Raw genomic sequence first — 24,459 nt, forward strand, 5'->3', positions numbered from 1 at the left:
TGTGTCAAAGTTCCATATGGCGTTCACCTAACCATGTTCATAAGCTTACTTAATAGGATCCCTTGGAAGCAAAATATCTCAAAATCCGTTCTTAGTGCGCTTCTAGCATGTTTGAAGAATATTTGTGCAAATTTTTAAGTCTGTAGGCCAATTAGTTTGAGCTGTATTGTGATTTTACATGAACATTTTCGAAAAATGCCATCTCCTGAACACCTCTGTGCTCATGATCGGAATTTTTCTGCGTAGATCTAATTTTTTTTCGTAGCTGAACAAAAACGTTCCTCATGACTTTGCTGTGCAATAAATAATTCAACATTTTTGGGGGGGCCCTAGCTCCCTCAGGGGGGTAAATTTCTGAAAATCCTTTCTTAGTGGATGTCTTGAGACTACCAAAAACAATTGTGCAAAATTTCAAGTTTTTAAGCTCAGTAGTTTGATTTCAGTCTGTCGGGAATTAGACTTTTATAGATATATTTCAAGATTTTAAGCTCAGTAAAATGGGCTGTAGTGTGATTACAGTCTGTCGGGACTTAGACTTTTATATAGATATATCAGAGAAGAGAAGAAGATTAACTTAATTTTGTTTTATGCACTTTTTCTCTAGCCTTTTTTTATATAATAAAATTCTGGATAAAATGAAATCATTTGGAGCTCTCTATCTTCGATGAATACTTACTTACAATTTTTTTTAAATGAGTAAAATTCAATTTTAATGAATTTCAGTTTTCAATCACCAATTCGAAATTCCTCTGAGCGTAATTTTGTGTTCTATAACCTAAGGCCAGGTAGAGTGCTTTATCTCATATAGATTTCCAGGTACACCTGCTTACAATGCTCCAAGCATCACAGCTTGGAGCATTGAGCATATCTAGCTTCAAGCATCATCATCAGCTTCACTGTCCTCACATTGAGATTTCACTAAATGATATAAGTTCATAAGGTCAAGTTCTATAAGAATCACCCGTTATATGCTGCACTTAATTTAGTGGAGAGAATGTATGCATCAAACTCCTGGCATTTGCTGATGATATAGTGATGCTTGCTCCAGATAGGATAGGTCTTAAGAGAATGATAGCAAATCTTGAAGCATATTGTGTAAAATGGAACTTGCAAGTGAATCTGACCAAGTCAAAAATAATTATATTCAGAAAAGGTGGTCGGATAGGAAGACATATGTGTGGAAATACAATAATGGAGTGATTGAGGTAGTAAAAAACTACAAATATCTGGGAATCGACCTGTAATCCAAGCTATTTCTTGCTAGTCACTTCAAAGAAGTTCATCTTCGGCAAAAATCACCCTGAACATGTTTCATCGGCTGCTGTCACAAAACAATATATAATTCAAGGCTAAATGCAATGTGTTTGATGCGGTAACTAGGTCCACCCTGTGTTATGGAGCTCGTGTGGGGTGCAAGGATGTATGAAGATGTAGAAAAGGTGCAACAACTCTTCATTAAAAAAGTATTCAGCCTCCCCGTGTGGGCACCAGACTCTACCCTACTCTTGGAAACTGGATGTCTACCACTATTCTTGTATACTGTTAAATTGCATGTGAAATACATGAGAAGGTGCATAAAACTGCCCATCGCTAGATATCCCAGATTACTGTTGGAGGAGGTCACACGAACAGGGACTTCTGTGGTCAATGACTGGGAAGTGCTTGAAAGGCAGCACGGCATCAATGCCTCGGAAATACTCTCGCAGAATGTCTCTATCAGCAGCTTATTGACGAGGATGAGGAGAGATTCATAATGGACAGCAAGATAAAGCGGCTTAGAAGTGAGCGCACCTCCCTTTACTGCGAGCTAGAGCCAGAAGGCACCGCTTACATCAGTGAGCAGGAAGACTTCGCACTAATCAAATGGCTCTTCAAGGCGCGAACAGAGCTGATCCAGTTGAACAGATACACGTTCAATCCTCCAGTGAAGCTGTGCTCCCTGTGCAACTGGAAGGAAGAAGAGGATGTGATGCATTTCGTCGCCAGATGCCCCATACGGTGCGCATAACTGAGGAGAGGCTTGCTGTCAAGAGAGGAGCTGAAGAGGTACCTGAATGGTAGTGACTGGAGAGATGTTAGCCGCTACTGTAGGGTTGCTTGGCAGTACATGTATTTATTGATCCAGGAGTTCAAATTCTAAAGCACTCTTGAAACGTATCTTCTTTTGCAATAATTAAAATAAAAAAAAACTTCTTTACCATTTTTTTAAATATAAATGTAACATCGTCAACATATTGCAACTTAAGAAATGGAAAAAATTATCTTCCTCCTCTCCCCCCGGACGGATCATGTATTATAGGTCAAATTTGTAAGAGAAGTGGGAAATTTATTGTTGAGTGTACTTCAACCCATAATCATCATTGGATTGCCTACTAGTAATTCTCTATAATAATTAAAAATTCAAGAAGCCCTATTAAAATACTTCATAAGAAAATAATCAACTCATCTATATTAAAATGAGGAAGAAAATGTTTATCTTTCATTGGTTTCTAGATACTCTTCATCCGCCCGGTCAATATTATTCAAATAATTCAACTCATTTTGTCCTCAAAATATGGAATTTTCGGCATGATAGTAACGCTTCTGTTTCAAAAGATAGGTGAGTGACGGAAGCGAGAATGTTGATCAGAAATAAAACTGATTGAAATTATTTTACCGAATGTGTAAAACCAACTTACAAGAAATATCGTATTCTGTATACCTCATTGATTTCTTATCTACTCAGTTTTGTGACATAAATATTGTCCTGTAGATAGGCTAATCATGTTTTTTTCTCAAGTAAATTAATATTTTTTGATCAGGGATATTTTTCAGTTTCTAAGCAAGTAATCTATGAGATATCCAATTCTGACAACTCTATAGGAATAGGACTAGTTTTATAAAAATAAAACGGGCTGAGTGAGAATAGTCCCATTAGAACTCATGGGAAGAATATTTGCACTAAACCAAACACTGAAATTGATGTGGGAATTTAATTAGATATTTGTTGTTTGTGTATGGGCGGACGTGAATAGATAAGCAGTAAGGTATGCAATTAAACTCATAGAATATTGTACCCATACATTATATTCTACAATTCTATAATTTACACTATAGAATAGTAATCAAATCTACACTATAGATTGATTTATCCAACACCGATATACTGACTCCGAAAATAGGACTCAGACTATGGTTAAATTTATGTCTATTGAATGCAATGTGTTGAATAACAAACTCGTTCAGGTCACAACTACTAAAATGATAACTATGAGAACCACCAAATGATTTTTTCAAATCAATTGTTTCTAATACAAATACAGTAATTTATTAAAATATGGAATTATATTACCAATACAGTACTGTTGAAGTTGCATCGAACAGTTGTTCAGTTGTTCTACTCATAATACGAGGGCTATTTTTTTTCAACTTCCGATGTGGTATAAAAAAGAAACTAGTGAGAGTAATTGAATGAATTTATTATCAAAAGTTATTTACATTATTAGTTACTTCTCAACATAGTCACCATTCAGATTGAGGCATTTTTCATACCTGGGTACAAGCTTCTTAATACCTTGTTCATAGAAGTTAGCCGCCAGTGATTTGAGATGGTTTTTCACAGCATCTTGCAGCGCATCGTCTGTTCGGAAGCTCTGCCCTCCTAGCATTTTCTTCAGTTCCGGGAAAAGGTGGCTTCATCATGAATGTCAACTCGTCCATCTTCAAATTTCCTACACCAATCACGCACTGCACTGTCACTCATAAAGCTTCCACCATATACTCGTTTCATTCTACGGTGAATTTCTGCTGCGGATAACCCTTCAGCTTGCAAAAAACGAATTACACTTCGCAACTCACACTTGGCGGAACATTCTATTATATTAGCCATGTTTATGTGTCGCTAGATGAACTGGTAATGACGACAGATGGCCGAAAACGAGTGAGGTTATAGTGTCAGCTGCCGCACATTGTTGGCCAATGCCGCTCGCATTGCCATCTAGCGGCACGATCGGAAGTTGAAAAAAATAGCCCTCGTATATATTTGACAACTTATATCAATATGTTCAGAACGCTATATAAACTACTCATTCTTAATGTGTTCATTAGTTCTCGAAATAGTTAGTCCTCGCATGACTCTTTAGAATATAATTATGAGAGATCACTAAACCAGTATACTTCATGATCCTACAAGTGATGTTGAAATGTTAAGAGAGAATAAACAACTGACGCTGTCTGAGACTTGCATGAATTTATTTCTGGGTAAACAGTCAAGCGTCAGTTTACGGCATCCTCAAGTACGAGTACAACGTAAAAACAGAATATTGTAACAGTACATTTTAAAAATAAATTCAATTTTGTGATCGACAAGATAAAAAGTGTAAAATTGTCTATAAATCAACTTAGGTTCTAAAATGGAGAGTATGTAAATACTACTCACCTTTCTATGGAAATCCCCATAATTATAGAGCGGAGGATCAAAGAATCAGAGCTGCACCATTTTTCAAAAAGTTTGTCAGAGAATAAATTAAATTATATCTGCATTATCTATCCGTACTCTATTCATGAGCTACGAAGTGTTAATACATTCAATCTTATAAAAATACTATGCTTAACATAATTATTTGATTGATATATTACGAGGGTGAATCAAATGAAAACCTTGCTGTAAAGTTCCGAGAAGTTGTAGGATTGATCCGGTAGTTGGCAGGGATGTTTGTTGAAGCTCACACAATGACCACCAGGTGCGAAAATGACCTTACTACACACAACTAGCAGTGACTTCAGTTACAATATGGCCGCCGTATTATCAATGTGTACCGCGTTAGAACAGCTATCAGTCATTCGTTTCTTGAAAAGTGAGGGTGTCAAACCAATGGAAATTCATTGCAAGATGACAGTACAGTTTGGTGATTGATGTTTGTCCAGAAACAAACATTACCATCAACCAGAAACACAAAGAGCAGTTTGGAATGAGGCCATAGCTCATCGCCAAAATAAAATAAAAAATCCGAACTCAGTGATCAGCAGGAAAACTCATGCTGACTCTCTTCTGGGATGTAAACGGAGTAATTTTGGAACATTGCATTGGCAGGGGAATGACAGTAAACGGTACCTCTTATTCAAATCGGTGTGTTGTCACAGCATGGCAACGCCCGGCCACATACAGCCCGTCTCTCGGTTCAAACTACCCAGGATAGCAAATTTGAATGCCTAATTCACCCACCTTATTCTCCAGACCTCGCCCATAGTGACTCACATGTGTTCGGATAGCTTAAAGATGCAGTGGATGGCAAGCATTTCCAAAGTGATGAAGAAGTGAAAACTGCGGTGCATGAGTGGCTACAGGCACAACCAAAAGAATTCTTCAAACGTATTCATGCGCTTCCTAAGTGGTCAAACACTTGCATAACACTTCAAGGAGACTATTTCAAAAAATGGTAAATGTAAGTTTTACTTAGTTATCAAAATAAATATTATATAAGACTTTCACGGTTTTCATTTGATTCACCCTCGTATTTGATTTCTCCAATTTTAATGCGTCTTGATGTCGAAGTTCATACCGAATCATCAAAAAGTTTGATGTACAGTTTTGAAATGATTCTAATCTAATGCTTTAAATCCATCGGGAAATTATTTTGAAAGCTACAGCATAAAGGATAGTATGTAGTTTGAAAACATTGTTAAAATTAAAAATAATATCACGTCAAATTAAAAGAGAAGTTGGGCACTCACCAGATGAAAATATATCTAACAGCAGAAAGTGGACAATAGCAGAGCTCAATACTGAGTTACGAAGCAGAAGAATATATACGATAATAAATCTGAAACATAACAGAGAATACAATGTTCACTTTTATTCTGAATCAGAATATACCAAAAGGTAGAACGAATAAAACAATGTTAAATCCAAGAATAACGTAATTCAATTCATTATTTTCAAGCAATGAACACTTTATTTACAATCACAATAATATAATCAATGGAAATTGTTTTACCGCATGGACTATAAATGTGTGCGCGGGGAAAGATCACAAATATAAAATTAGTATCAAACCACACTTGTAAGTAAATGTGGGAAATTATAAAAAATCAACAATGGTGAGAAAGAAAAGGGGCACCAGAACAATTCTGATTAATTAATTCATTTATTTATTTATCCAGGTGTAAACAACAGACATCCGCCCAAAACTGCTTTTAACGTCATTTAAAATAATAAACAGTCCAGAGGTTATATAGAGTTCATGATTCGACTTTAAACATTTTACACATTTCAAGTCCAAAATATTTATCAACTCGAATTTTGAATTTATCTGATTGATTTACTTCCAAACACGAAACCAAACAAGAAACTTCTATCACAATTTTAAAAATAAATTCAATTTTGTGATCGACAAGATAAAAAGTGTAAAATTGTCTATAAATCAACTTAGGTTCTAAAATGGAGAGTATGTAAATACTACTCACCTTTCTATGGAAATCCCCATAATTATAGAGCGGAGGATCAAAGAATCAGAGCTGCACCATTTTTCAAAAAGTTTGTCAGAGAATAAATTAAATTATATCTGCATTATCTATCCGTACTCTATTCATGAGCTACGAAGTGTTAATACATTCAATCTTATAAAAATACTATGCTTAACATAATTATTTGATTGATATATTACGAGGGTGAATCAAATGAAAACCTTGCTGTAAAGTTCCGAGAAGTTGTAGGATTGATCCGGTAGTTGGCAGGGATGTTTGTTGAAGCTCACACAATGACCACCAGGTGCGAAAATGACCTTACTACACACAACTAGCAGTGACTTCAGTTACAATATGGCCGCCGTATTATCAATGTGTACCGCGTTAGAACAGCTATCAGTCATTCGTTTCTTGAAAAGTGAGGGTGTCAAACCAATGGAAATTCATTGCAAGATGACAGTACAGTTTGGTGATTGATGTTTGTCCAGAAACAAACATTACCATCAACCAGAAACACAAAGAGCAGTTTGGAATGAGGCCATAGCTCATCGCCAAAATAAAATAAAAAATCCGAACTCAGTGATCAGCAGGAAAACTCATGCTGACTCTCTTCTGGGATGTAAACGGAGTAATTTTGGAACATTGCATTGGCAGGGGAATGACAGTAAACAGTACCTCTTATTCAAATCGGTGTGTTGTCACAGCATGGCAACGCCCGCCACATACAGCCCGTCTCTCGGTTCAAACTACCCAGGATAGCAAATTTGAATGCCTAATTCACCCACCTTATTCTCCAGACCTCGCCCATAGTGACTCACATGTGTTCGGATAGCTTAAAGATGCAGTGGATGGCAAGCATTTCCAAAGTGATGAAGAAGTGAAAACTGCGGTGCATGAGTGGCTACAGGCACAACCAAAAGAATTCTTCAAACGTATTCATGCGCTTCCTAAGTGGTCAAACACTTGCATAACACTTCAAGGAGACTATTTCAAAAAATGGTAAATGTAAGTTTTACTTAGTTATCAAAATAAATATTATATAAGACTTTCACGGTTTTCATTTGATTCACCCTCGTATTTGATTTCTCCAATTTTAATGCGTCTTGATGTCGAAGTTCATACCGAATCATCAAAAAGTTTGATGTACAGTTTTGAAATGATTCTAATCTAATGCTTTAAATCCATCGGGAAATTATTTTGAAAGCTACAGCATAAAGGATAGTATGTAGTTTGAAAACATTGTTAAAATTAAAAATAATATCACGTCAAATTAAAAGAGAAGTTGGGCACTCACCAGATGAAAATATATCTAACAGCAGAAAGTGGACAATAGCAGAGCTCAATACTGAGTTACGAAGCAGAAGAATATATACGATAATAAATCTGAAACATAACAGAGAATACAATGTTCACTTTTATTCTGAATCAGAATATACCAAAAGGTAGAACGAATAAAACAATGTTAAATCCAAGAATAACGTAATTCAATTCATTATTTTCAAGCAATGAACACTTTATTTACAAATCACAATAATATAATCAATGGAAATTGTTTTACCGCATGGACTATAAATGTGTGCGCGGGGAAAGATCACAAATATAAAATTAGTATCAAACCACACTTGTAAGTAAATGTGGGAAAATTATAAAAAATCAACAATGGTGAGAAAGAAAAGGGGCACCAGAACAATTCTGATTAATTAATTCATTTATTTATTTATCCAGGTGTAAACAACAGACATCCGCCCAAAACTGCTTTTAACGTCATTTAAAATAATAAACAGTCCAGAGGTTATATAGAGTTCATGATTCGACTTTAAACATTTTACACATTTCAAGTCCAAAATATTTATCAACTCGAATTTTGAATTTATCTGATTGATTTACTTCCAAACACGAAACCAAACAAGAAACTTCTATCACAATTTTAAAAATAATTCAAATTTCACTTGAAACCAAGATACAAATTATGTTTGTCCTACTTCTCATCATTTAGCACCTTATGTTGAATTCTGTAGCCGAAGTTTGTAAGAAATAATTTTTTTTATTATTTCAATACTTTTAAACCGATCAATTTCGAGATATTAACATTATTTCTCAATTGATATTATAGATTCGTAATAGAAATATCCTTCATTGACTTAAATAAGCTGGTAAGAAATGGGTATGAATTTTATGAATATTGAGTTCTGTCGGGAAAATAACTAATAGAGTTAAAAAAAATTATCTTATCCCAACGCCACTTTTATCAATTTATTGCTCATTCAAAAATAATTATTTAGATCGACTGAGAAACAACTCAGCAAACACGTTTTATATACAAAGGGTTAAAAGAAAATGTGTACACACTTTGCCAATGAATTTCTTGGTTTCAGACCGCCGTACCGCAGCGTCTCGTTTCAGACCGCCGTACCGCAGCGTCTCGTTTCAGACCGCGGATTCATGAGCGAAGTATTTTCAAAGATGTATCTCATAATATTAATCAATCTAGCGATTTCCATAAGGCGTAGCAACACTACATAATACGCGTCGTCAATGCTACGATTTTCAACATAGCCGTCTCTCCGTATTTCGGGTAGCGGATGCGCTTTGAGCTGAACAATGACACTCGACCACAGCTCAAAATTGAAAAATCTGGTGTGGTACACTCACACAACTTTCCTTGCTCATTGATCTATAAGCCTCATTCTTAAAAGAGGATAATTTCGGGGAATAACATTATGCCGATTGGCGGCTAAATAATAAAAACTATGATTATACTATTGTTATTGTTTTCAGAGTACATTTTCCTTTGTTTGAATTATGAAATTTGAAGATTTTTTAAAAGTTGTCAAAACAGCTGTTCTACAAATAAAATATCGACATGTGTTCTTTTGAATAAACTGCTCTACCTACCTACCTCACGCACGAGAAGGACCCCCTGTTAGTTTCCCAGGGAGGAGACTCATGCCAGTTAATAGAGCTGATAAATAACTATACAGGGTATGAATTTGAAAAAAATCGGTCGTCATTTTTGAGAAAATCGTGATAGAAATTCAACAAAATAATTCATTCTTCTCAGGAATATTACGGAGCTCCTACAATTTTCCCAGAAATGAGACTCATGTCAGTTGATAGGGCTTATAAATAGCTATCTAGGGTATAAATTTGAAGAAAATCGTTGAAGCCGTTTTCGAGAAAACCGTGAAAAATATGTTTTTTAGCCATTATCCGCCATTTTGAATTGAATTTTATTGAATTTCTTATTGTCGGATCGTCATGGTATAAGGACCTTAAGTTTAAAATTTCAAGTCAATCGGTTAATTAGGAATGGAGTTATCGTGTTCACAGACACACACACACACACACACACACACACACACACACACACACACACACAGACCAACGCCCAAAAATCATGTTTTTGGACTCAGGGGACCTTGAAACTTATAGAAAACATGAAATTAGGGTACCTTAAATTTTTTTGGAAAGCAATACTTTTCTTACCTAAGGTAATAGGGCAAGGAAAGTAAAAATGAAAACGGTCTGAAACGGACTCACAGTTTGCATGCGGGTTACTCATGCTACACTATGTTTTGAAAAACCATTGAACTACAATACAGAGAAAATTTATAGTTGTAATTTTTTTCTCTTTACGTTCACTGTCAATTAATATTTACTTTTTTTGGATCCCTCAGTATAATTAACACAATACACTAAACAAGTGGAATGATTGAGGAATTATACTCACATATCACAGTCCAAAAGATCACTCGCTACCTTCCTTTGTCGACTAAATTAAAGTATTTCAAGATCACAATGCCGGATGTCTGGGAACTTCCTCTGTAAAAGAATTATAAAAATTTATTAATGTGAATTAATTTATTTATTGAGAGTTATTTGAGAATAATACAATTAAAAAATCAGTTTAAATCATCGAGAGATTTTACATTATTATTAGAAAATTAGTTTCTCAAACCAGTTTGAATTCAATTTGTAAGTAAATGCGGGATAAATTGAACTATAAACTGTGCAGTAACTCATTTATTGAAGGTTGTAAATCAAATATTAATTTCTGAAATATTATGTGAGGGTTTGGAAACTATGTGCATTAGTGTGTTTTGTTCTATGATTGTTCTTACTTATTTCCATGACAAAAAATATCTGCTGATATAGATGGGTGTTACATTCACAGAATGCTGCGTGCTTTTTGATTTCCGTGTAGTTATTGAAACTTTCAAAATATAATATCAAATAAGAGCGCCAAACAACCTTTTTTGATTTTAAATTCAAAATACTTTTTAATTGAAGATGTATGAACTCAATTTAATCAGCAAATTATACTGTTCTTTGAAATTTCAATATTGAATATATTATTGAAAATGTAAAAACCCTATTTCCATCATTCTGTGAACGTATTCAAAAGAAAAAAGATGGGTTATTTCACTCTCCTCAGGCTACAAAAGTACTGGCTTGCATCTGATGACAAAAAGCGATTGAGCGACTGTCAATTGCATAATAGATTTCCACTCTCATATATTAACGTGTAATGGTGATGATATTGAAATAAATTCAATAATTCTTTATTGTCATTTACAGTGCACAAGAATACATAGATATATGCTTTTAGTCTATAGGAATAAATATCAATTTACAAAGAAGTATTAATCATGAATCAAAGAAGAAATTAATTATGGGTTTGCGTTTTCATAGAGATAAATTTAGTATGGGTTCATTCGAAAAGTGTAGAATTAGGACATCAACAATGAGACTAGTGATCTTGTAGCTGTGTGAATTTTTATCGTGAGAAATTTATTGTTCTGTTGAAACTAATTTTCTCACGTAAGATTTTGCTAACTTGCATCCGGAAAGACTTGAATTTTATGCAGGGTTGAGGTATTATCACGGAACTGTGTTTCCGTTAATGATGGAAAATACACTAGTATTTCGGAATATTTCAAAATTGCATTATTTTCATTTCCCACGGAATTATGCAATGACATGATACAGATTATTTGTTGTCCAAATTTAAATTAGCTAATTGATTTAATAAAATTTTGAAGTTGAATATAAAAACCAAATTTTTATTTGTTTAATAAAGTCCCATGATTCAACCTTTAGAATTCAGAAATCTCTCTTCTACCCCCATCTGGGGCGGTAACAAACGAAAAACTTACCCTCAACTTCATCTCGATCCTGTCAATCTCGCCGCCCATCATATCTACAATAGCTTCACTATGCTTGATCATGAACGATTCCACTTGATCTATGTCGTTGAAACCCTTCACCTCCTGTAATGCGAATTGAAACGATTACAAGGAATCAAAACCAATTTGCAAGTTTTTGTTTACTTTGTTCCTTTTTCTTGGCAATAAAGATGATTTGATTTGATATAAACTTTTTACTACAATAATATTATTATATCTTCAGTTTCAAAGAGAAAGTATGAGTTTAACTGAAATAAATACAACTATTGGCTCAAATTACTGTTCATCTAATTATTCCTATCTGAAATTGGAATTTAGATATTGAGAAGATGAATAGCAATATAAATAGTAAATACCTCAAGAAGTGAATTCAAGTCTTGTTTATCCAGATAGCTTCTGGTCAATTCTCTGCCATCAAAGTCTAATTCAGCCTTATACCTGATTAGAGAGTTTCCAATATCAATCCCTTTAACATCGTAGATGGCTCTTATCATGACGTCAGACTCCAATTCGGTATTGATCTTATTCAAATATTCTTCTGGAATGGACCTGCAACAAAAAAAATGTTTCTTAGTTGATCATAAAATGTAGACAACTACAACTGGTAATTACATGAAAAAATATATTTATGTAATTTACATGAGTAAATTATGTATAAAATTCAAGTCGATGATATCTGAGATTTTTCAAGGACATGGTGAATTCAATTGATTGGTTGAAACACATTTGATCTGATCCAATGAAAAAATGAATTTGATATTGAATTGAATTGAATTGAGTTTATTTCGCCAAATTATACATGATTACAATATTTAAAAAGGGCACAAAATGCAAGCAGCACAACGTAACAATTGTGTAAAATAAAACTTCATGACCTAAGGAGTAATACAATAGGCTAATTATATTAAATTATAATAGTGATACATTTTATAAGAAATAATAAAGGTTGATATCTATTAATAGTGTTATAAATAGAGAGCTTTAGACTATTATAGTTTATCCTAAGATCTGAGAAAATTGCACTGCAAATCAGATCTAAACCCTAATAGTGAAATAATAATTGCCCACATAGGCCTGATGGGCCTGTTCGTGGGTCAATGAGTTCAGAACTGTATATTATTTATTATTCTACTGATAGCATTATTTGTTATTTAATAATAAAGACACACACACACACACACACACACACACACACACACACACACACACACACACACACACACACACCCAGACACGTTGAATACGGAGCAATCGCAATGGCATGGGATATATCCATGAGAAAAGGGTCTACACTTGACAGTCTGTTGACAAAGAGAGAAAGGGGGAAAGAAAGAGGAAATTAGGTAGGCCAATTTAGTGTTGGTAGGCAGATTGTAGCAGCCGCTCACATTGATCTACATCCATAGTCTTCAGCCAGTTTGAGACGATTTTTTTGTATTTGGATATTTTATATATGCCAGGCTGACTAATTTCATGAGGAATATTATTCATAATGGTGTGACACAGAAATGATATATTCCTGTCGCAAACTGAGCGTAAGTTACGCGGGAGACCCGAGTGATGAAATCGCGCATGCCTAGTAAAATGAGGGTGATTGGGCTCTGAATTGAAGTGTATTTTATTCTTAAACATGTACAAAAGAACTGCCTTGATGAAGAGTTGCCTAATTCTGAAAACATCAAAAGTCAGGAACAACTGATCAGATGGAAATCTTCTGCAAAGGCCAAGGCCAGCTTTTATAATTGTTTTCTGGGTGACTGATAATTCATCTAGTAAGGTTTTGGGCGCACCTCCCCATAAAACAATACCATAGGACAAGACAGACTGGACATATGCAAAATAAACGGTTCTCAGGTGATTTATACTCAAGATTCCCCTCAGCTGGCTGAACACATAAATCATCTTCCTCAACCTACTATTGAGATATCTAACATGAGTGCTCCATGTCAGTCGACTATCTATGCATATACCTAGGTATTTGTAATCATACACGGTTTCTATCACATCACAGCTGCAATCGTCACACCAATCAGCACCGCATGTATGAACCCTCAGTTTAATGTTGGTAGGAGGAGCACGGCTGTCACGTAGAAAAATAGGCAAACATTTGGTCTTTTTAGTGTTCATGCTGAGTATATTTGTATTGAACCAACTTTTCAATTGCCTCAGCTCACTTGAAGCGATTCTGTAGACATGCTCCCAGCTGTCCCCTCAAAATAGATTGCGGTGTCGTCAGCAAAAAGCATCATTTTCCCAGACATATTTTCCTGAATGATATTATTGATGTAAACCAGGAATAGAATCGGACCAAGGGTGCTACCTTGGACCACACCATATCTAATGTCTTGTACGTTGCTTTCTACTTCTCCAATGGATACCAATTGGCGGCGGTTCGACAGAAAACTTTTTACCCAATCATGTGCTACACCAGTAATTCCTATGGCCGTTAGTTTATTTATCAGCAAATCATGATCAATAGAGTCAAATGCCTTTGCCAGGTCAATAAATAGTAATAGGATATATTGTTATTATTTATGCCCTGTCTCAAATAATCACTGAGCTGGAAGAAACAGTTGGAAGAGTTGCGGTCATCCCTAAACCCAAATTGGTTATCTATTAGTATGTTATTATTCTTCAGATATTTGATGAATTGCTTCTTGAAACATTTTTCAATAACCTTAGAAATGAAGCTGAGAAGGCTGATTGGTCTGAAATTATTCAAATCGTCTTTGGCACCAGATTTATAGAGTGGAATGACTTTTGCTAGCTTGAGAACGTCTGGAAAAGTACCCGTAGTGAAGCTTCTATTAATAATGTGTCGGAGGGGAACTATAATAGAGTTAATATTGTTTTTCAAAAGACTTGCTGGTATACCATCGCAGCCGGGTGAAGAACCACCACGCAGCTCTGTAATGCAATTTTCCACATCCAACTCACTTACTTGTTGCAAGACAAAAACCGAGTTGATTGGCGGGTAGTTCATGTGAAGTGGGTTATTATTTTGGTTTTCATTTTTTATAACATTTGCTAGAGCTTCTCCAACTTTAGAAAAAAAATATTGAATTTATTAGTTATGTCAAAGGTGGTAGAACAACTCTCTGTCTGGGGGTTCCGGTTAGCATAATTACCATTTAGAAATTTTTGAATTGGGAATGAGTTATTTTGAGGATTAATACCCGATATCTCATTAATAGTTCTCCAAAATGATATGGGTTTAGTAGCGGATAGTAATTTTTGCCTGTAGTAGCTATTTTTGGTATTTTTTAATGATCTGTTCAAAGTTTTTCTATAGTTATTGTAGTATAATTTTAATTGCAAATTAAATGGTTGTCTGATAACAAGCTTACTCAATTTATTTCTTTTTTTAATGGAGTTAACAAGCGAATCGGTGATCCAGGGTTTTATTTTTTTAGATTTAACGGTTTTTGATTTGTGAGTAGTACAACTATCTTGTACTTCTTTGATTTTTCTAATAAAGGATTCAGTACATTGATTGACGCTATCTATTGTGGTTATATCATCCCAGTTTTGTCGTGAAACAGTCTCTGATAATTTCAAGTAGTCAATGGAAGCATAGAGAGGTGCAGGTCTCATGTTGGGTGAGTAGTTCTTATTTTTAATTAGTATTGATGTCGCATAATGGTCGGTAATGTCAGCACGGAAAACAGCTGGACGGAGGGCCTCCGCATCAACGTGCTTGACAAAAATATGGTCAATGCAGGTCGAAGCGAAGGCCGTCCGCCTTGTAGGAACGTTAACACAAGAAACAAAACCGGCCTCATAAAGCGCATCTAGGTATCTGTTACTGATATTGTTTATTTGATTTGAGAGAATATTACAATTGATATCACCGGCTATAATCTCGATGGTGTCGTTAAAACTATTTCTCCTATCATCATACCTATCTTCAAGTCCACCGATAAAATTTGACAAGTCCAGGCCCTGACAGCGATAGACACATAAAACTCCAAACTTCTGCCCATCTCTATAGCATTCCAAATCTAAACAATTTACTCCTCCAATATTAATCTCTTTACAGGACGCATTAAGTTCAGATCTTACATAAATCAACACTCCATCATTCTGATTGAATTTAACTGATGTACGGAAACTACAGTATTCCTCTAAATGTGTTATGTTCTCATCAAGACTCAACCAGGTTTCTGTCAGTATAACTATATCAAATTTGTGTTTAAGGCATTCCAAAAGAATGATAAAATCATCAAAATTTTTCCGATAACTCCTAATACTTAAATGTATAATACTTAAAGCATTCATGCCATTCTCTCTCAAATAGTCAGCATACACACCACATTCATCAAACTCCTCACATCCAACGTGTCTGTAATCACTCAATTCATCTAACACATTCATTCAGTTACTGCCCTTGTTCAAATGGAAGTCGAGATTGAGCCAGTAGACTCCGGCTAGTGGTATGATAATTATATCAATACTAATAATGATAATAGTAAACAAAACTACACAATGTAAATGCAGTGATAATTATAGGAGAATAGCATACATGATAATAATTACCAGTCCAAGAGTTATTCAGTGAAATAAATAAACCCAAACTACGAAAAAATAATTGTTTGAATTATCAAAGAGTAAAAATAAAATGATTTTTTTTTTAAATAATATACAGTGCTTCAAAATCCAGCTCAGAAAAATAATAATAGCGATTGAAAAATGATATCATTCCTTTTCTAGAGAAAATAAAATATTTCCAAGAAAACAATATTCTATGTTCAAATGTTCAGTTCCGAAGATTTGATATTAATTTACTCAAACGTAATCCCATAGGATAGTTGTAGAAAATTCAAATAAGAGAATAAAAAGATTGAAATAAAAGAGATGAGTTATTATTGATAACATAATAATACTATATACTATATACTATATACTGGTATTCAATTGTATAATCAGAACATCGTCACAGAAGGTGTATATTTTCTTTGCTCAATTGAATGTGACAATAATCTCTTACTACAGATCAAATAAAATTTTATTTTATCAAATAAAATAAATTTTCTGGATAATCTAAGAATATCAAATGGTATTGTAAATAATTACTAGAGCAAAAATACAGAGCTTCTAAAGTGTTCAGCTCCGTTATTTATTTAATACTCTAAAGTAATCCTGAAAGAGCTCCTATATGAATATGAATTTGTAGTGTGAGTACTGTTTTAGGAAAAAATAGATTTTACTGTAGAAGTTGTGGCGTCTATAAGCATACATTGTTTTCAACAAACAATGATAATGAAGAGGAGGAATTGCTCGAGTACGATATTATGTAGACTTTTTAATAAGACCACAGGCTACCGTTAAAATGTCCAGCATTTAGATTTCTCAGACTCATTATTATAATAAGTACTTATTATGATATAGAGTTGGTGAAAATTATAGAAACAGCTTAATATTTATCCATCCCGAATCCTTCATTTTTTTAAATGGGAAGGTGGTCAAATGATACTCTACATGATTTCGATACAGAATTGCAAACGAATGGCGAAAACTGCACACCCATATTTCGAACGGTTTCAAACTTATTCAAATTCAAGATACTAATAAATCATACTCACACCTCAGCTCTACATGTTGTTACAACCCTTGGCCCACCTCACAAAGCCTCTCCATCTCTCCCTACCTCCGCCTACCTTTTCCAGTCGCGAGCTCCAATCGTTCTCAAATCCCGCTCCACATCATCTGTCCTTGGCGTTCCTTTTCTTCTTCTATTGTATATTCTTTCTCTCCATACACATTTGGCAATACTTTCAACACCCATCCTAATCAAATGTTCTATCCACCTAATCCTGTCAGCTTTAATAAATCGGACGATGTCTTCACTCTCCAGGAAGCGCTCGATTTCGCTATTTTTTCTCCTTCTCCAAATTCCATTTCCACAAACAGGGCTCACTATCCTCCTAATAACCTTTCTTTCAAAGATGCGAAGCCTTTCCATGTCCCCAGAAGTAAGTACCCAAGTCTCAGAGCCATAACACACTACAGGCTTGACAAATGCCTTATATAATTTACAAAAATGGAATAATCATATAGGTCATTTATAAATAATTATATAATCATAAAAAATTAAATAAATGAGTAGGCCTACATTGAATATATAAAAAAATCCTAACTACCAAATTCCACTTTTTCAAGTAATAGTAAACATTCATAGTAACATCCACTCACGTATTTAGCCTAACCCTTTGAACAGAAAATTTTGAAGTCATATTCTTAATGTACTCATCTATTTCATTTTTTTATGATTTATCAGAATATTTAAATGTGAATAGCTTTGAAATGGATTTAGATATCGATGTGCGGTTTTCGCCATTCAACCAACCAACAGGCAAACGAATGACGTCCTTAATTAGCAGTTGATGCAACCGGGTCACTGACCTGCCCAACAGAGCGGCCACATTGGTGTAGATGATGAAGGAGGCGACTGCGCCCAGAATGCCGCCAACCAGAAGGGAGCCGATCGCATCGGGGATGACGCTGTCAAAGTGGGACGACAAGCCCATGCACACTCCGGCCACCATCACCCCCGCCACTGCTGCCAGATCCTCCAGTAGCACCACATTCACACTGGGGTCCTTGCCCCTCAACACTGTCACATAAACCATAACATCACTCAAAGCATTGATAACTACTATTCTATTGAAAAAAATGTCTAAAGCTCAGGGCTATCATTCAAAATAAATTAACAGATAGAGTTTTGAAATGAAATAGGAAATATTATTGAAAGTTCTTTATTTTTACTGAAATAAATCAGACTTTTAGATTATATATGTGGGGAGATAAACATGATTACTTTATCAATTACCTTATTGAATGTGAATGAAAATAATGAATGAATGATGAGATTGATTGACTTTGGAAGATGTTTATATAAATATTATACAGTTTTGATTACTTTTATCAATTACCGTATTGAATCTGAATGGAAATAATGAGATTTTTTGAATTTCGGAAATATTTTTATACATGTGATACAAAAGTTACTTTACAACTTTGAAAATTTATATAAGTTTAATGGAAGTTACAGAGCTGGTTTTGGGGTTGTTTTAAAAGAAAACACTACAAGTTTCTATTAGAATTGTTTGATAGTGCGAAATTGCGCCACAAGTGCTATCGGTAGTTGAATTGAAAATAGCTTTCAACAGTGGACCCAAGCGTTCGTGAATGTCAGTTAGATAGTGTTGTGTGCCATCTTACAGTGAGTGAACATTTCGTTATTCTCATAAATATTTTTTGTCGAAAATTGCTGCAATTAATCTAGATAAACTATCCCTGTAAGTTTTTTATCTTGAATAAAGATTGGCTGTTGAGTAGCACTCTCGGGTCCAACGGAGGCAGCCATTGTAATGTGACTGAATCCAGTGCTTGTTATAGCGAAATTTCATACTTTCAAACTATCCTAATAAAAACTTGAGGTGTTTCCCGTTGTAACAATATTTAATACAGCGCTTTATGTTATGAATGAACGAACCAATAAATGAATAAACGAATATATATTTTTCGAATAGATTTTTATGAATCAAAGTTACAAAGTAAATTTTGAAACACTGTATTTCTGACAAAATCTTTGGTAAAATATTGTGCAATTAAAATTATAGTAAAAATATGAATATTTAAATTATAGCAAAATTATGCAAAATAGAGCCACTAGTGACTGGGTTTCATGAAGCTCGGTCACGACATTTGAGCACGGTCAAGCCGGGTACGATTTACAAGTATGCACTGGAATTCATTTATCTAATCATATGTTCCAGAGAACACGTTGTAAAGCGTACCTGATCAAATGCCTTGACCGAGCTTTGTGAAATCTATCTATATATATATAAGAGCGAAATGGCACTCACTCACTGACTGACTCACTCACTCACTCACTCACTCACTCGCAGAACTAAAAATCTACCAGACCAAAAACGTTCAAATTTGGTAGGTATGTTCAGTTGGCCCTTTAGACGCGCACTAAGAAATCTTTTGGCGATATTTTAACTCTAAGGGTGGTTTTTGAGGGTTTGAACTTCGTCTTTTAGCATGTTTATTCTTCTTATTCCAATATCTTAAAATTATAATTGAAATGTCCATACCATATGTTAATATACAACTATAATCTAGATAGAGTACCTCTTCGAAACAGTTGTTCTGGTAACTAAATTAAAAATTTTGTCAGGTTGGCATTAAGTTGAAGATTGAAATGCATTTATCCAGGACCTCCTAAATACCAATTTATGCAGTACCTCCTAAATACCCATTTAGGAGGTCCTGATTTATCGCGGAAAAATTGATTGAGTACTGCTACTTCAATCAGAGCTATTCCTGGGAATATTATATTACTAGCCGTCAGGCACGCTTCGCTCGCCATATCCGTTTAGCCAGACGTTTAGTCTGGACCCTCGACTGGATCGTCCTAACATATGATAAAAATATCACATAACATTTCAAATTTGGTAGGTGTGTTCAGTTGGCCCTTTAGAGGCGCAATAAGAACGGATTTGGAAAAATTTTCAAAGATACGCCCAAAATCTGCGTTTTCTCAGCTTTATCGAGAACAAATAAACAGAAAATGCTCAAATTTACTACAGAAGCTCAGCTGGGGTGCAATAATGTTGTATTAGAAGGAATTTGGAATAACGCCAAAGATAAGCCCAAAATTAGCGTTTTCACAGCTTTTCTGCGTTTCCTCACCACTTTCAATAATTGATGTAATTATATTTAGAAAAAATCAGTACACAGGTTTAGCTGAGGTGGAAGAATTTTGTTCGCCAAAGATACGCCGATATAGTAACAGGTGTTTTTCGAGATCAAATTGACATAATACATTCAAATTCGGTACAGAGGTTCAGCTGAGGTCTCGTTGCAGGCGAGCGAAGCGAGCCCGCTGATCTCATTTTTGGACGATCCAGTCAGGGGTCTAGGGGGTGGAGCCCCCTGGCTAGACGGATATGGCGAGCGAAGCGAGCCTGACAGCTAGTCAGTCATAAGATGTAACTATCAATACCGCTGTTGCTATAGTAAGGTCCACACTATAATGGCAGTGGAGAATAATATTGAGCAATTGAGATAAAATATTTTGTTAATTAATTATAATAATATTTCAACATTGCTACAAAACGATCTGGCAACTCTGCTGAGCTAGTAAAGGATAGTGCTATCAGCTTTTTCGATTAATAGACAAGGATAGCAACACCAATGTTACTCAAATACTGCCATTATAAACGTGGACCTCACAATAGTGGTCAAATTCGAATAGAAGGAACTGACTGTGTTTTTCTACAAATAAAATTTGTGTTCTTGACTACATCCTGGTATTTTTTAAATTAAAATGTTCATTAAATTATAATGTAATCAAGAATATGTTCTTCTAAAAGTAAAAGAGTAATTTGTTTTGCCATTTTGTGGGTAGGTCCCTTGCAGTAAGGTCCCACCTAGCCTGAATATATCATTCAAGTCGTAAATAGGCCTTGACTGCCACGGCAGTCCGTACTGGCAGTTTCACGTGCCAATCCGATGACACGGCAGTGACCTGGTTACTTTTACTTCTTTGTTCTACTAAATACAAGTAGCCTACGGAATAATATTTACAGAATGACATTATAATAGTTGAATGAAAACTTAAAAAGAATACTCCAATGTACATAAACCATCAGTAGCTCAAGATTTTATAGCAATAGATGACTCACAAGATTAGAATCATGATCCAAGTGGATTTTAGATTAATAAGTACAATAAATTAACAAGATGAACCATCTTAAGTCCAAGAGGTGAAACTCAGACGAAGAAAGTTATTTGTATTGAATCTTATAATGAACTGCAATAATTATTAATGGAATAGAAGCTCACCATATTCAGTGAAAGACATCCCATGTTCAAGAGCACCTTTCTTTATTGAGTTGAAGGCAACCAGAGACGTAGCGCCCTCAGAGACAAAAGAACCAGCTAGCACAAAGTAAGCCTGGAAAATTGAAATTAGTATGAGAAAGCAGCTGAGAATGTAAAATAACGATCAGTTAATAAAATAAATGTATTTAGGAATGAGTACAAAGTGATGCCAATACTTCCAAGTTGAAATTTACAACCAGTTACGTCCAAGAGGATTGTTCACACGGTACACATGATTTATTACTTCCGTAGTCACCCAATATAATAACAAAAATCTGATTATTGGTGAGTCATTGAGACATAGATCTAGATTTTAGCCACAATTTCACAAGACTCTTGTTTCACTTTCATCAAATAATATGATCAATTTGAAAGCTTACAATAACTTCTATTTGATAAAGATAAAGAGATATATATTTTGCTCTTGTTGAAGAAATAACATGATAACCAAGGTAATCTGAAAGTTGATCAACCCAAAAGAATTTTACAATGTGGAAGCTTGATTTCTATTCTGGGACTGATAACGTTCCTCGGATACCTGGCACGATATTTTCCGAGATTTCTATTCTGGGACTGATAACATTCCTCGGATACCTGGCACGATATTTTCCGAGAATATTTTTGTGAGAATGAGGTTTCAATCGTAAAGGCTACAGACAAGCATTATTAGTCAATTTGTTGGTAACAATTGGATTTCTAAAGTAGAAGAAAATAGAATTGAAATTTCTTTTAATTAGAGTACTGACCCAATAGAATGAGTCCATAGGCTCTGGGTTCATGAGTCCAGTGATACCATGATACAAGGACAGACCAGTACCGACACAAAATATGCCCACCCCAGAGATCAACGAAGCGACATATTTCATGTGAGTGTAACCATAAGGATGGTCCTGATTTGCTCTCTGAAACACAATATCATGATTGTTATTAGTTACAAGAGATGAAAGTTTTTCAATATATTTCTTGAACAAATACGAGGAAATGAGATGTGTACTTCAAGTTGGTTTTGATTAAAGGCTGTTTTTTTCAATTTGATGGGTTTTTCATTTGAGTGTGATTTTCACTTATATTGAAGCTGAAAATAATTATTGCTGTAGTATGGAAACTGAAAAATTGGAATGGGCCTAATGAAATCGTCAACTGTATATACAATAACCGATTGAAAACCAAGCTACAAAATATAACAGAACGATATGGAGTAAAAAATAATACGGTAGAAAGGAATTCATTCTTCAAGATCCAACCCACATGAGGCGTTTTTCAGACGAGTTGGTAGGGCAGGGAGCTCTCTGATTGACATTGGGTTGGCATTTGGGAATCAGCTGATAATCCGCCAATTGGAGAGCTTCCTGCCCTGCCGATTGGTCTGAAAAACTATTTATATGACTTGGCCCTAAAAAAGCGAATTGTATCATCATTAATTTAATGACAATGTGAATACAAGTGATCGAATTTTATGAGCAAAAGTTCAAGTAGAAGTAGTAAAAGGAGTAATCTGTAGCTATTTCCAAAATAACTGAAGATTTGATAAAATACGATTTTTAAAATCAACTGTAACGCCAATAATTAACATCAAAGAATGGTAAATAGTACAAGATGAACACTAACCTGCACCGATTTGTGGATTCCATATGCTAAGATGAGTTGGTTGATTGTGTCGGCAAGTGAGTGAATTGTTTCTGAGAACATACTATGAGATCCAGTATACCTCCAAGCACACAGTTTGAAGATGAAATTTGTACCATTACTGTAAAAAGCAAACGCTGATTAAGTTTCATTCAGATTGGATTATTCTTGTATCATGAGGATAATTATTAGAGCGTATTATGTCATCAGTACAAGGTTTTCATCTACAGTAATACAGCAAAATACAATTAATATTTTTACAAAATATAGAGAAGATTTCGTTAAATATTTTCGTACAATACTTTCTATTTTTTATGCTCAAATGGGAAAGATAATGAAGAGATATGAATGGACCTATCATTTTCTGAACCACCGGGAGTGATTTTGAAGCCGATGGCTGATAGCTCTTGAATATGGCCCTAAGCAGTCATCCGTCAGATAGCAATAACGTCAAATAACGCTTATAAATGCGTCATAAACGCTTGGCTAATCACTTTCCTATCAACTCGTGTTATAGACAGTAAAAATCAACTTTTGATGTCCCACAAGAATGGAGAAATTGGAATCACCTTTGAATTTGAATCATTACCACAAACTATGACTGTCCTTACAGTAGGTCTACTCATAGTTGAAAATAGTTATGAGTCCATTGAATTAATGGAGAAATGAATCATTAAGCTTATTTGAACGACATTCATTGAGAACGAATGAGCTGAATGATTTCCAATTGCATACTCGCAAAAATAATGACTATGCAAATGATATTCTGTTATCAACTTACAACTGGCTTGTTACATTTTTGATTTTGCTAACTTGATTTTTTATAAAGGAGCAACTATTGAGTTAAAGTTAATTCAATAGACTGGTCAATTGATAAAACGAAGAATACAGGATACTTTAAAAACTTGCCAGACGATTGGAGTACAAATACTGTAGCCTATTATTCGCAAAATTTTCACCTTATCTCAATACAAGAAAAAATAATAATTTTAAAACATAGTAAACAAGTATTTGAGAAAGTATTAAAAATTTCAAATTTTGGAAATGTTGGTTTCAAGCACTGATGACAAATTGACACTGTTGATTGTTGACAAATTACTGACCGCAAATTTGATGGTCGGGCAAGATACAACTAATTAATAACCGTAATGTTGAGTGATGAAACTCACATAGCTACCGCAGTAAGGACAACACGACCAGAGGATGAAGAAAGGCCTGATGTTTTCGCCATTATAATATCAGCTTGACTGCCAACATCACGTCTGAAATCTCTCATTCTTCGTTTTGTTGCAAATATAGCTGCAAATAA

General features: G+C 34.7%; 2 protein-coding genes and 1 long non-coding RNA gene across 3 annotated transcripts in view; 1 reads left to right on the plus strand and 2 right to left on the minus strand.

Moving 5' to 3' along the window:
• Window positions 1-5,834, minus strand: part of LOC120350582 — a 20,958-nt gene extending 15,124 nt beyond the window's left edge. Inside the window, exon 1 of the long non-coding RNA XR_005570912.1 lies at window positions 5,713-5,834. This is a non-coding gene — a long non-coding RNA (uncharacterized LOC120350582). The remainder of the gene's footprint in view (window positions 1-5,712) is intronic.
• LOC120350581 overlaps window positions 1-9,163 on the plus strand; it is an 11,650-nt gene extending 2,487 nt beyond the window's left edge. The window contains exon 2 of the mRNA XM_039424662.1: window positions 8,820-9,163. Coding sequence (XP_039280596.1) covers window positions 8,820-8,954 — 135 coding nt within the window. The 3' untranslated portion in view covers window positions 8,955-9,163. The remainder of the gene's footprint in view (window positions 1-8,819) is intronic.
• Window positions 7,739-24,459, minus strand: part of LOC111048977 (zinc transporter 9) — a 26,052-nt gene continuing 9,331 nt past the window's right edge. Inside the window, exons 6-14 of the mRNA XM_039424660.1 lie at window positions 24,320-24,449; window positions 23,133-23,271; window positions 22,271-22,426; window positions 21,486-21,597; window positions 18,033-18,243; window positions 11,987-12,179; window positions 11,601-11,714; window positions 10,175-10,266; window positions 7,739-7,827 (exon numbers count right to left, since the gene is read on the minus strand). Of these exons, the coding sequence (XP_039280594.1) occupies window positions 10,222-10,266; window positions 11,601-11,714; window positions 11,987-12,179; window positions 18,033-18,243; window positions 21,486-21,597; window positions 22,271-22,426; window positions 23,133-23,271; window positions 24,320-24,449 (1,100 nt within the window). The 3' untranslated portion in view covers window positions 7,739-7,827; window positions 10,175-10,221. The remainder of the gene's footprint in view (window positions 7,828-10,174; window positions 10,267-11,600; window positions 11,715-11,986; window positions 12,180-18,032; window positions 18,244-21,485; window positions 21,598-22,270; window positions 22,427-23,132; window positions 23,272-24,319; window positions 24,450-24,459) is intronic.

Source organism: Nilaparvata lugens, chromosome 3, assembly GCF_014356525.2.
Source record: "Nilaparvata lugens isolate BPH chromosome 3, ASM1435652v1, whole genome shotgun sequence".
Taxonomy (NCBI): Eukaryota; Metazoa; Arthropoda; class Insecta; order Hemiptera; family Delphacidae; genus Nilaparvata; species Nilaparvata lugens.